General features: G+C 46.4%; 1 protein-coding gene across 1 annotated transcript in view; it reads right to left on the bottom strand.

Moving 5' to 3' along the window:
- Positions 1-93: 93 nt before the first annotated feature.
- The window catches only part of LOC139552664 (pecanex-like protein 3), a 28,065-nt gene continuing 15,546 nt past the window's right edge, over positions 94-12,612 (bottom strand). The window contains exons 24-34 of the mRNA XM_071364603.1: positions 12,029-12,087; positions 11,713-11,928; positions 11,127-11,380; positions 10,789-11,019; positions 10,555-10,661; positions 9,925-10,072; positions 9,521-9,751; positions 8,543-8,817; positions 5,250-5,422; positions 4,701-5,083; positions 94-4,035 (exon numbers count right to left, since the gene is read on the bottom strand). Coding sequence (XP_071220704.1) covers positions 3,910-4,035; positions 4,701-5,083; positions 5,250-5,422; positions 8,543-8,817; positions 9,521-9,751; positions 9,925-10,072; positions 10,555-10,661; positions 10,789-11,019; positions 11,127-11,380; positions 11,713-11,928; positions 12,029-12,087 — 2,203 coding nt within the window. The 3' untranslated portion in view covers positions 94-3,909. The remainder of the gene's footprint in view (positions 4,036-4,700; positions 5,084-5,249; positions 5,423-8,542; positions 8,818-9,520; positions 9,752-9,924; positions 10,073-10,554; positions 10,662-10,788; positions 11,020-11,126; positions 11,381-11,712; positions 11,929-12,028; positions 12,088-12,612) is intronic.

Genomic DNA, 12,612 nt, shown 5'->3' with positions numbered 1-12,612 from the left:
CTGCAGGTAGACATTAGCTCCCATTTCACTCCATTTTTTTGAGGCAGGCAATCACATAGAAGCTATTGAAACATTTCAGCATAGAATACCTGATAACTGTACAATTTGTTTAATACATCATTTTGAAACAAATGTGTTTGGGTTTCTGTTCAAGACCAGTTCATTGCTAAGTTCTGAATGATAACATTGCCTGACAAAGGTTGAGGAACGGTAAATGAAAGCACCCACAGCATTTAATTTGCAAATGATTAAACAAAAATCTTTAATTTAAATAGGGGGTGGGGGGAAAATCACACAAAAAAACTGTTAAAAAAAACTGTACAGAACTTTAAATGTCAACTGACAGTTTAAATAAAACATCCCCCCAAATGACTAAAATAATAACATTAAAAAAACATGTGGGATGGTGTACTAGTATACAGCATTAGTGCAAAGTAAGTATTAAATCGATTCTCCCCAAACTGCATGATTCAATGTGAAGAACGCCCTTCCACCCAGGAGCCAGATCTCTTCTGAGGGGTAAACATAAGAGAACCCCCTCTAAGACTCAACATAGTTTTCCATGAAAAAGAACCAGAAATGCACTAATAATAAAATAGATTTATATATATTTTTTAAATGTATATTTATATACAAAACATGCTGTACATAAATGGTAGAGATTAAGAAATCGCTTTTAATATTGACACCCAGGTCTGTCGAGTAACAGGTCTGTCCAGTGCTTTCCTTTCTCCCAGTAGTAAAAGTACTCCCTGTTGCTTTGGATATTACACTGAGAATGAGAAAAGAGAACCAGAAAAGGGCCCTGATCAGAATGGCTCTGCTTTTCCTAAGCCTAGGGTGGGCACACATGTTAAATTCTGGAAGGTGCCAGCTCCTCCTCAACAATCCCCATGACAGCCATGGAGTTAGATCCAATGATCTGACAAACAAAGAGACTAGATCTACATTAGCACAGTGCTTGTTCCAAGTCCTTTAAGATGTGTTTCAAGATGGTTCTAAGCCTGAATGGAATCACCTTGACTGCAGAGGAGGCTAGTGAGAGGAGCTATAGGACAGGCTCATTGTAATGGCATGAATGGAATGGAGTCAAACATGTGGTTTCCCTGTGTTTGATACGGTTCCATTCCAGCCATTACAATGAGCCTGTCCTCCTATAGCTCCTCCCAGCAGCCTCCACTGCTTGCCTGGTACTTTGAGTAGTGACCCATGAGTTCAACCATGAGGCTCAGACTTCCAATATCCAGACTAAAGTAACTGCTACTGCATAATTACCCATAGTCTAATGTATCTAGATACCATCTAACATAGTGCTGGAGAACTCTCATCCTTTTGTGTCTGTCCCCTTATAGACACAGTAAGATTAGTACATGGCATAGAATTCCCATTCTTTCCCAATGGGAGACCCTGTGAATGCCCTTTTCCACATATTAGTTGTCATTCATCCTGTAAGGACAGATCTAAGAGAAAGTTTAGTAGACAGTTCAGTCTAACTAAAAAGGTGCCAAACAACTAAGATGGTTAGGGGTGAAAAGGAGCATACAAGGCAGTCTTCTAGGTCCAGCTTTACACCATGGCACAAGGTTATTCCAGATAGCTCTACCATTGATATAAAAGACTTGTCACAACTGGCCAGGGGACAGTCATGTGGATTACTGTAGTGCTGTAAGACCCTATAGCTCTCGGGACAGAACAGAGTTGGACAGCCAGCTTGTCTGATATGTGCTCTGGGTAGAGAGAGAAAATCATGGGAGCAGGACTCAGAAGTATATCAGCGCCTTCATTTGACCCTTAAAGCAGGTATGGCAAATGCAGGAGTGGGAGCAAACATTTTAAAATGACTTCTCAGGAACACTTCCAGTTATATTACACACCTTAGAAGAGAAACCTTGGTGAAACGTGTCAAATGACACCAAACGTGTGGCAAAAAAATACAATTAAGAGCCAAGTCCAATCTCCACATTTCTATATCACATCAGCATGTCAAATAGACAAACCCTTTTAACAGTCTTCCAGACGTTATCAAGAAATCCAATGAATATGCCAACTTTGTTTTTCAGTATTTATTTAACTTGGTTTCCAACTAAAACGCTGGAGGTGTGTGTAGCACAAACAGTAGTTGTAAGTGTAGTAGTAGTAGCAGGAGGGGCTGTAGTTTAGTAGTAGGAAGAGCTGCCTGGAGCCAAGGAAAGCAGAAGGGCCTCTTGCTGGTGGCTATTCCACACAGAGCTGTCTGAGCCCCTCCCACTGCATAGAGTCCACAGCTGATTGGATCAGGTCAGGGAGGGAGCGTTTGGTCACTAGGGCAACTCAGTGGACTGGCCTATAGCCACTGAGGAAGTTGTGATTCTTCAAGTAAAGTAAAAAGACATTCCACTCACCCCAACAATAGGACACAAAAATCTAAAAGGCTTTAGAAAGAAGATTCCCAGTTTAGAATCCTGTGGTCTGAACAATGTCTCTGCCTGGTGAGCATCTCTTCTCTTTTCATTCTCTCTGTCCTGGTCCATCAGCTGTCCAGAGTCACCCCCCCACCACATCTCATTAGACCTCCCCAAATTCAGAACTTTTGTCCAGGCCTGACAGGACTGTAAACTCCACTGGGAAAAAGCACCAAATGTTGGGAAAGGTAGGAGTAGGCGGGAGTCTTATCCCTGAAACAAGCTCTTTGACAGAACACTTGAGATTGTTGATTGTGGTCAAGTGCCTCTAATAAATATCCAAATGAGTATGAGGATGTTTTTACAGGGAGGGGTGTTGGATTAGTTTTGGAATGTGTGTGTTATGCTAGTGATGTGGGGAGTTGATATTGACTGGTCATATGGCAGGGGTAAGCAACTAGATTCAGCCACGGGCTGATTTTTGTCAGAGAGAATGGCGGAAAATAATTGTAATAATTTGTACACTGCAAATTGACCAAAACTAAGCCCAAAAAGAGATTGTATTTGAAAATAATAATGTCATACAAAATTACATTGACACAATCATGTCTCTTTTTATTTGTGGGAATACTTGGGAACAGATTTCCTAAATATTTGTATATTTTTTGCTGAATTCCTGGTGATTTTACAGTCTTGACCAAAAACGATATAAAAATATATTATTTATATTTTTGCAAATAAAATGTTTCAAATCTGCCTGTTGCCAACCCCTGTCATATTGTAGCTGTTCAAGTCACTTGATGTGACCCTTGCAGTTTCAGAGTGGATATCCCCACAGTGGTGAACGTGAACTAGTTCTACAGTGGTGCAGCAGGTTGGTGCAGCAGGTTGGAGCAGCAGGGATGGGCAGTGTGGGTAAAGAACAAGGCTTGTTATGGTAGTAACTCTGGCTTCACCTGTACATACAGCAACAGGGATATTAGAGTTCCCTTTTCTGAGTCATTATGCTGTTGCTGGTAGGTCTCAGGTGAAGGAGAAGACAAATGAACTAAACTAATAAAAAAAAATAAAAACATTACATAAGGAAAAACCTCCCTTACAATTGCACTGGCTTTTTGGCCTGCTAGGGTTACCATTGTTACAGAAACTCTTGAGGGCCTATCAAATAGAGGTCCAGTTTCAAGTCCTAGGAGGGGAGATGGTGGGATGGGTTAGGGATGGGGGCGTACATTTAGTTTTGACATGCATCCTTGTGGTGGTTCACCGAGGAGAACAGGAACGTATTTAGACCTCAGATCCATCCAGCATGGCAAAGGCTTGAAAAGAAATGTACTCGAAAACATGTTGAGATGTTGTGATTTGCCATCAGAAACGTAACAGACCTCAGAGTCCAGTCTCTTTGAGAGAGAGAAGAGCATTGGAATGACTCTGGGAAGCTGGAATAGGTCCGGTCGGAGCCGGTCAGGCCCACTCTAGAACTGGCCATGGTGGTGCTGTGCTTTGGCTGCAGGGGTTCTCCAGAGCAGACTCAGCCCAGGTGCTCAAGTAAAGGCAGCTCGGTGGACTCCTCCCCGGGCGTGGTCTCAGTGGACTGGGTGACCCCCAGGGGGTCCTGTGTTGGGCTGGCCCCAGGCGGCAGTGCAGGAGGAGTAGACTGAAACACAGATGTAAATATCCGCAACTAATGAAACCTCTTGAGTTTCCATCGCAACAAACAACCGTCATTAAGCTGATCTGAAAGCCATAACATCCTGTTGTAAGAGGTAGCTACATTATTTTCATGCTGTTGACAGCATACTCCACCTTCCAACAGACTATATATTGAGTGTACAAAACATAAAGGACACCTTCCTAATATTGAGTTGTGCCCGCCCCTCCCCTTTTCCCCCTCAGAACAGCCTCGATTTGTCAGGGCATGGACTCTACAAGGTGTCGAAATGTTCCACAGGGATGCTGGCCCATGTTGACTCTTAATACTTCCCACAGTTGTGTCAAGTTGGCTAGATATCCTTTGGGTGGTGGACCATCCTTCATACACACGGGAAAGTGTTGAGCGTGAAAAACCCAGCAGTGTTGCAGTTCTTGGCACCTACTACCATATCTCATTGAAAAGGCAAATATTTTGTCTCAATTTCTTCAAGGCTTAAAAATCCTTCTTTAACCTGTCTCCTCCCCTTCATATACAGTGTTTGAAGTGGATTTAACAAGTGACATCCATAAGGGATCATAGCTTTCACCTGGATTCACCTGGTCATGTTTTGTACATGCAGTGTCTGTTCTACCTTCACTCAACATGTTAGACCGTTTCACCATCCTCACCTGTGTCCGTATGAACTGAGAAGCTCCACCGTCACTCTCAGCTGCAGCTGGCCCGTTGAAGCCCTTCCTGCCTGACATGCTCCACTTCCCGTAGAGACCCTCGTAGGGCAGGCCATGTCCCAGTCCTGCCCGCCCGGACCCTCTGTGCGCTCCGTCCAGGAAGCTGCCTGGGCCAGGCAGGGGAGCCATGACCACAGAACTGCTGAAGGACAGCTGGGAGCTGGACAGGTGCTGACCCAGGAGACCCTGGATGGATGAGGTCCGGTGGAGGGAGGTAACTAGCCCAGCGTCCATCCTGCCCTCTGACTGGCTGAGCAGAGCCAAGGGGAGGGGCTGAGGGTGGTGGGGCCAGGTGGGGGTGGGGCCCACAGGGTTGTCAGTTCCTACGGAGACAAAGCAACTTATTTCATTCACTTCAAAAATATCATTATACAAACATTGCTATGTTATCAGCATACTGTCAGTATTGATATTGTTATAATAGCTAGCTGCAGCTGAACAGTAGACATCATTAGAGGTTGTAGTTGAGTGGTGGGGTCCTGGGCTCACCCATGGGGGGGTGGATGAAGGTGAAGTGGGGCTGGGGAAGGCTGGAGGCCGGGGTGCTCTGGGTGGTGTGAGCCAATGGGTTGTTGGAGATGGATGTGGAGCCGCCGCCGCCGCAGTCAGAGTCCTCGATGTTTCCCCCACTATTACAGCCAGCTCCACAACCCTTCTGTAACCTGCAGGAGAAACACAGGGATTTCAACAGTCTTATCACACACGGTCAGTGTGTGTTGTATGTACAGTGCATTTGGAAAGTATTCAGACCCCTTCATTTCCCCCACATTTTATTACGTTACAGCCTTATTCTAAAATGGGTTAAATGGTTGTTTTTTCCCTCATCAATCTACACACTACCTCATAATGACGATGCAAAAACAGGTTTTTAGAAATGTTTGCAAATATAAAACAAAAATCGTAAATATGACACTTACATTCAGACCCTTTACTCAGTACTTTGTTGAAGCACCTTTGGCAGCGATTACAGCCTCAAGTGTCCTTGGGTATGAAGCTTGGCACACCTGTATTTGGGGAATTTCTCCCATTCTTCTCTGCAGATCGTCTCAAACTCTGTCAGGTTGGATGGGGAGCGTTGCTGCACAGCTATTTTCATGTCTCTCCACAGATGTTAGATCGGGTTCAAGTCCGGGCTCTGGCTGGGACACTCAAGGACATTGAGACATTCCTGCATTGTCTTGGCTGTGTGCTTAGGGTCGTTGTCTTATTGGAAGGTGAACCTTCACCCCAGTCTAAGGTCCTGAGCGCTCTGGATCATGTTTTCATCAAGGATCACTGTACTTTGCTCCATTCATCTTTCCCTCGATCTTAACTAGTCTCCCAGTCCCTGCCGCTGAAAAACATCCCCACAGCATGATGCTGCCACACCATGCTTCATCGTGACAGTTGGCATTCAGGCCAAAGAGCTCAATCTTGGTTTCATCAGACCAGAGATTCTTGTTTCTCATGGTCTAAGAGTCTTTAGGTGCCTTTTGGCCAACTCCAAGCGGGCTGTGCCTTTTACTGAGGAGTGGCTTCCGTCTGGCCACTCAACCATAAAGACCTGATTGGTGAAGTTGATGGTTGAGATGGTTGTCCTTCTGGAAGGTTCTCCCATCTCCACAGAGCTCTGTCAGTGTGACCATCAGGTTCTTGGTCACCTCCCTGATCAAGGCTCTTCTCCCCCGATTGCTCAGTTTGGGCGGGCGGCCAGCTCTAGGGAGAGTCTTGGTGGTTCCAAACTTCTTCTATTTAAGAAAGCAACCGTGTTCTTGGGGACCTTCAATGCTGCAGACATTTTTTGGTACCCTTCCCCAGATCTGTGCCTCAGCACAATCCTGTCTCAGAGCTCTTCGGACAATTCCGTCGACCTCATGGCTTGGTTTTTGCTCTGACATGCACGGTCAACTGTGGCACCTTATATAGACAGTAGTGTGCCTTTCCAAATCATGTCCAGTCAATTGAATTTACCACAGGAGGACTCCAATCAAGTTGTAAAAACATCTCAAGGATGATCAACGGAAACAGGATGCACATGAGCTCAATTTCGAGTCTCATAGCAAAGGGTCTGAATACTTATGTACAGTTGAAGTCGAAAGTTTACATACACGTAGGTTGGAGTCATTAAAACTTGTTTTTCAACCACTCCACAAATTTCTTGTTAACAAACTATAGTTTTGGCAAGTCGGTTAGGACATCTACTTTGTGCATGACACAAGTCATTTTCCCAACACTTGTTTACAGACAGATTATTCACTTATAATTCACTGTATCACAATTCCAGTGAGTCAGAAGTTTACATACACTAAGTTGACCCTGCCTTTAAACAGCTTGGAAAATTCCAGAAAATTATGTCATGGCTTCAGAAGCTTCTGATAGGATAATTGACATAACTTGAGTCAATTGGAAGTGTACCTGCGGATGTATTTCAAGGCCTACCTTCAAACTCAGTGCCTCTTTGCTTGACATCATGGGAAAATCTAAAGAAATCAGCCAAGACCTCAGAAACAAAATTGTAGACCTCCACAAGTCTGGTTCATCCTTGGGAACAATTTCCAAACGCCTGAAGGTACCACGTTCATCTGTACAAACAATAGTACGCAAGTATAAACACCATGGGAACACGCAGCCGTCATACCGCTCAGGAAGGAAACGCGTTCCGTCTCCTAGAGATGAACGTACTTTGGTGCGAAAAGTGCAAATCAATCCCAGAACAGCAGCAAAGGACCTTGTGAAGATGCTGGAGGAAACAGGTATAAAAGTATCTGTATCCACAGAAAAACGAGTCCTATAATCGACATAACCTGAAAGGCCGCTCAGCAAGGAAGAAGCCACTGCTCCATAAAAAAGCCAGACTACGGTTAGCAACTGCACATGGGGACAAAGATTGTACTTTTTGGAGAAATGTCCTCTGGTCTGATGTAACAAAAATAGAACTGTTTGGCCATAATGGCCATTGGTATGCTTGGAGGAAAAAGTGAGAGGCTTGCAAGCCGAAGAACACCATCCCAACCGTGAAGCACGGGGGTGGCAGCATCATGTTGTGGGGGTGCTTTGCTGCAGAAGGGACTGGTGCACTTCACAAAATAGATGGCATCATGAGGCAGGAAAATTATGTGGATATATTGAAGCAACATCTCAAGACATCAGTCAGGAAGTTTAAGCTTGGTCACAAATGGGTCTTCTCAATGGACAATGACCCCAAGCATAATTCCAAAGTTGTGGCAAAATGGCTTAAGGACAACAAAGTCAAGGTATTGGAGTGGCCATCACAAAGCCCGGACCTCAATCCTATAGAAAGTTTGTGGGCAGAACTGAAAAAGGAAAGCGAGCAAAGAGACCTACAAACCTGACTCAGTTACACCAGCTCTGTCAGGAGGAATGGGCCAAAATGCACCCAACTTATTGTAAGAAGCTTGTGGAAGGCTACCCGAAACATTTGACCCAAGTTAAACAACTTAAAGGCAATGCTCCCAAATACTAATTGAGTGTATGTAAACTTCTGACCCACTGGGAATGTGATGAAAGAAATAAAAGCTGAAATAAATCATTCTCTCTACTATTATTCTGACATTTCACATTCTTAAAATAAAGTGGTGATTCTAACTGACCTAAAACAGGGAATTGTTACTGGGATTAAATGTCAGGAACTGTGAAAAACGGAGTTTAAATGTATTTGGCTAAGGTGTATGTAAACTTCCGACTTCAACTGCGCATATATACACATACATACACACACACACACTATATATATATCTCACAGCCTTAGCATGACTACCGCAGGCTGTGTAGTGTAAGTGTACCTGTCCCAGCTGCTGATGAGCCAGGCGTAGATGTTACGGGGGCTGACAGGCCCCCCCCAGACTGAGCGGAGCTGGGTGTGCCCGCCTGCAAAGGAGGTGGTGAGGGGCGACACGTAGATGGGGTAGCCGATGGGCTGGTCACATGACGAGTTGATCATGTTCCTCAGGGCCTGCTTGGCATTCTGTATGCTGCCGCGCTCCGGGTTCCGGTTCCGCAGGAACACCAGCTCCTGCTGCTGGCCCGCCCACAGCCCGCGGACACACTCCCTGTTCACCTGCAGGGGGCAGGACAGTGTGGGTCAGCAGGGGGGAGGAGCACAAGAAGTCACAAATATGCAAATAACCTCTTCTACCGCACGGCAAACGGTACCAGAGCGCCAAGTCTAGGACCAAATGGCTCCTTAACAGCTTCTACCCCCAAGCCATAAGACTGCTGAACAATTAATCAAATGGCTACCAGGACTATTTGCATTGACATCCCCCCTTTGTTTTTACACTGCTGCTTCTCACTGTTTATTATCTATGCATGGCCACCTCACCCCTACCTACATGTACAAATTACCTCAACTAACCTGTACCCCCGCACAATGACTCGGTACTGGTACCCCCGTATATAGCCTCATTGTTTTTTTACTTTAGTTTATTTAGTAATATTTTCTTAACTATATTTTCTTAAAATGCATTGTTTGTTAAGGGCTTGTTAGTGAGCATTTCACAGTAAGGGTACGCCTGTTGTATTCGGCACATGTGACAAATACAATTTGATTTGACCCAGAACTGGTGACACACAACTAGAGATAGAAGCAGAGTTAACAATAGAGCACTAGAACATTCCTGGCAAATATCTACTGACATTAATCAGTCTCAATGTGATCCATGGTCCTGCTACAGCAATACCTCCATTGTCCTCCTGTTCATTTCAGTGCACACCACTAAAAGGCTGTGACTGTGGGAGTCTCTACAGTAGCTGCGGCTGACCTTGATGACCCTGAAGCTGAGGAACCTCTTGTTGAGCATGATGATCTTGTACTCGTCGCTGCCGTCGTCCATGACGTGGCGCAGGGCCAGCAGCGAGGGCATGTTGGCCAGAATGGCGCCGCGCCACACCGGGTCGCCCTCGTGGCTGATCACCATCTTCTCTTCGTTGGCCGTGATGGCGTCGTACAGAACCACCGGGTCCTCGTACTCGTCTGGAGACGTGAAGTGGTCCTGTTGCGGGGGGGGGGGCAGAGCGATGGGCTTAGTGTGGGTGATGTCACCATTAAGCTTCTTAGTCTTAGCTCTGTCCACCATACTGTCTCTAAAATCAGTCAATTCTCTACATTGAGGTCATTAAGCTGGTTACTATAGTGTTTGTAATGAGTCATGCCAGTATGTCTAACCTGGTGCAGTTTGAGGGACATGCGCACCCCGGGGGCCACCACCCTGTTCAGCAGGTCCATGTCTGCAAACACCCACTCATCCCTGGGAGAGGTGATGCGGAAGTCCCCCTTGAACAGGGCGTGGAGGCCGTACAGGAAAGGCTCCAAGCTGAAAGTCATGGCACAAACAGTCACCTTTGGTATACAGTATCACAGAGGCAGACATACTCCCTACAGTTAGACTTCAGAGTGTTTAGTCCTGGGTCTTACCTGGCAGACATACTCCCTACAGTTAGAGTGCAGAGTGTTTAGTCCTGGGTCTTACCTGGCAGACATACTCCCTACAGTTAGACTGCAGAGTGTTTAGTCCTGGGTCTTACCTGGCAGACATACTCCCTACAGTTAGACTTCAGAGTGTTTAGTCCTGGGTCTTACCTGGCAGACATACTCCCTACAGTTAGACTGCAGAGTGTTTAGTCCTGGGTCTTACCTGGCAGACATACTCCCTACAGTTAGACTGCAGAGTGTTTAGTCCTGGGTCTTACCTGGCAGACATACTCCCTCCAGTTAGAGTGCAGTGTTTAGTCCTGGGTCTTACCTGGCAGACATACTCCCTACAGTTAGAGTGCAGTGTTTAGTCCTGGGTCTTACCTGGCAGACATGCTGTGGGAGGCTGTGCCCAGAGCCCTTCTCCCCAGGACACACAGGCCAAAACACAGGGTGACCAGAGGAGAGTCTCTCTCGCTCTCCTCCACCGGCTACAACAGAAAACACACATGAAGCACGTCGTGAAGTTAGTCTGCTGATGACACTAATTACATATGGGAAGTAATGGTCAAATCAACATGTCACCTTTTCAACAGTAACATGACAAGGGACACTGACCGTCTGGCGTCTGCTGTTACAGTACTGGATCCAGTCCAGGTAGACCATACAGAAGGAGCTGGGGGTGACGCCAGAGGCCCTGTGGTCATAGTCTTCGTCTATGTTCAGGTTGAAGGTCGGGTCACTGTCCACGTAGGCGGGGCCTAGGCAGGGCCGCAGCGCCTCCTGCACCATCTCATTGGCCAGCCACTCCTCCAGTTTAGGAGATCGACTGACGTAGTATACGATGCTCTGTGGTAGAGGAAACACGTGTTACAGACCAGGCCACCTACTGTTCAAATAAACTGCTATTGGATCTCATGTCATAGTTAACTGTAAGATCAGTGTGGATCACACACCTTGACGTAGTAGGTAATGAGGATCTTGCGCAGGTCGAACACCTGCAGCATGGAGGCGGCGTTGTTGTCGCTGATGCTGTAGCCCTCCAGGACGTACTTGGTGGCGGCCACCTCCCAGGCCAGCCAGCGCTGGCCGAACGCTGCGTTAAAAGAGAGCATGTGAGGCAGGTGGCCTGGCTCACAGCAGCAGCAGCCCTCATCCTCCTCCACCCCCTCGGTGATGGCCTCCACCTCCCGCTGCTGGCAGTAAGTACCTGGGGGAGAGACAGGGAGAGGGGGATGAGAGAGAGAGAGAGAGAGGGGGATGAGAGAGATAGAGAGAGAGATACAGAGATAGAGAGGGAGATATGAGAGAGACAGGAAGATGAGAGAGCGATATGAGAGACAGGGAAAGAGGGAGATATGGAGAGAGAGAGAGACAGGGAGATACAACAGAATGAAAAGGAATAGCATTCAGACAAGTCCAAAACACTATCTCATGTTCAAACCATCAAAGCTTACTACACTGAACTCAGTTCCATAAAAGTTCCTTCTACCCCAAACCCCTTCCCTCCCTCTCACCACCTCCCCCTCACTCCATGCTCACCCCTGAACTCCAGCCCCCTCAGCTGGAAGGTGACCAGGCCGTTGCCGATCTCGATGATGTGCACCAGGGCGTTGAGGTAGTCGGAGGCCAGGATGAAGCAGTCTCCTGTGGTGTAGTTTCCCCAGCGGCCCAGCAGCAGATCACCACACAGGCTGTGCTGCAAAGAGCGCGTCAGGTGTTCATAGAAGATAGAGTTCAGGTTGTTGTCATCAGCACCTGGAAGAGAGGAGAGGAGACCACAGGCATGAGAACAGAGTCCTTTTAAAGAATGATAACTTGTGTTAGATGAGGGAAGGTTGTGGTGGTAGCAGCTGACCTGGGTTGCGGTCCAGCTGGGTGGCCAGTCGAGTGTTGGAGTGATCAACCCGCTTGGTGCTGGAAAGACAGACATGATGTTAACTGGGTGACAGAGGCTCTAGCAACTCCTATACAGTACTTGGATTTATTATGGATCCCCATTAGTTGCTGCCAAGGCACTCTTCCTGGGGTCCAGCAAAATTAAGGCAGTTATACATTTTAAAAACATTACAATACATTCATAACAGATTTCACAATATATTAAGTGTGTGCCCTCAGGCCTCTACTACCACATATCTATAATACAAAATCCATGTGTACATAGTGCGTATGTTATTGTGTGTTTGTATGCATGTGTCTATTTTTGTGTTGCTTCACAGTCCCCGCTGCTCCGTAAGGTGTATTTTTATCTGTTATTTAAATCTAATTTAACTGCTGGCGTGTGTAACTTGATGTGGAATAGAGTTCCATGTAGTCATGGCTCTATGTAGTACTGTGCACCTCCCATAGTCTGTTCTGGGGACTGTAGAGACCTCTGGTGGCATGTCTTGTGGGGTATGCATGGGTGTGAGCTGTGTGCCAGTAGTTCAAACAGACAGCTCA

Source organism: Salvelinus alpinus, chromosome 24 (genome assembly GCF_045679555.1).
Source record: "Salvelinus alpinus chromosome 24, SLU_Salpinus.1, whole genome shotgun sequence".
Taxonomy (NCBI): domain Eukaryota; kingdom Metazoa; phylum Chordata; class Actinopteri; order Salmoniformes; family Salmonidae; genus Salvelinus; species Salvelinus alpinus.
The sequence above is the reverse complement of the archived record's forward strand: the minus strand, read 5'-3'. Positions and strand labels throughout refer to the sequence as shown.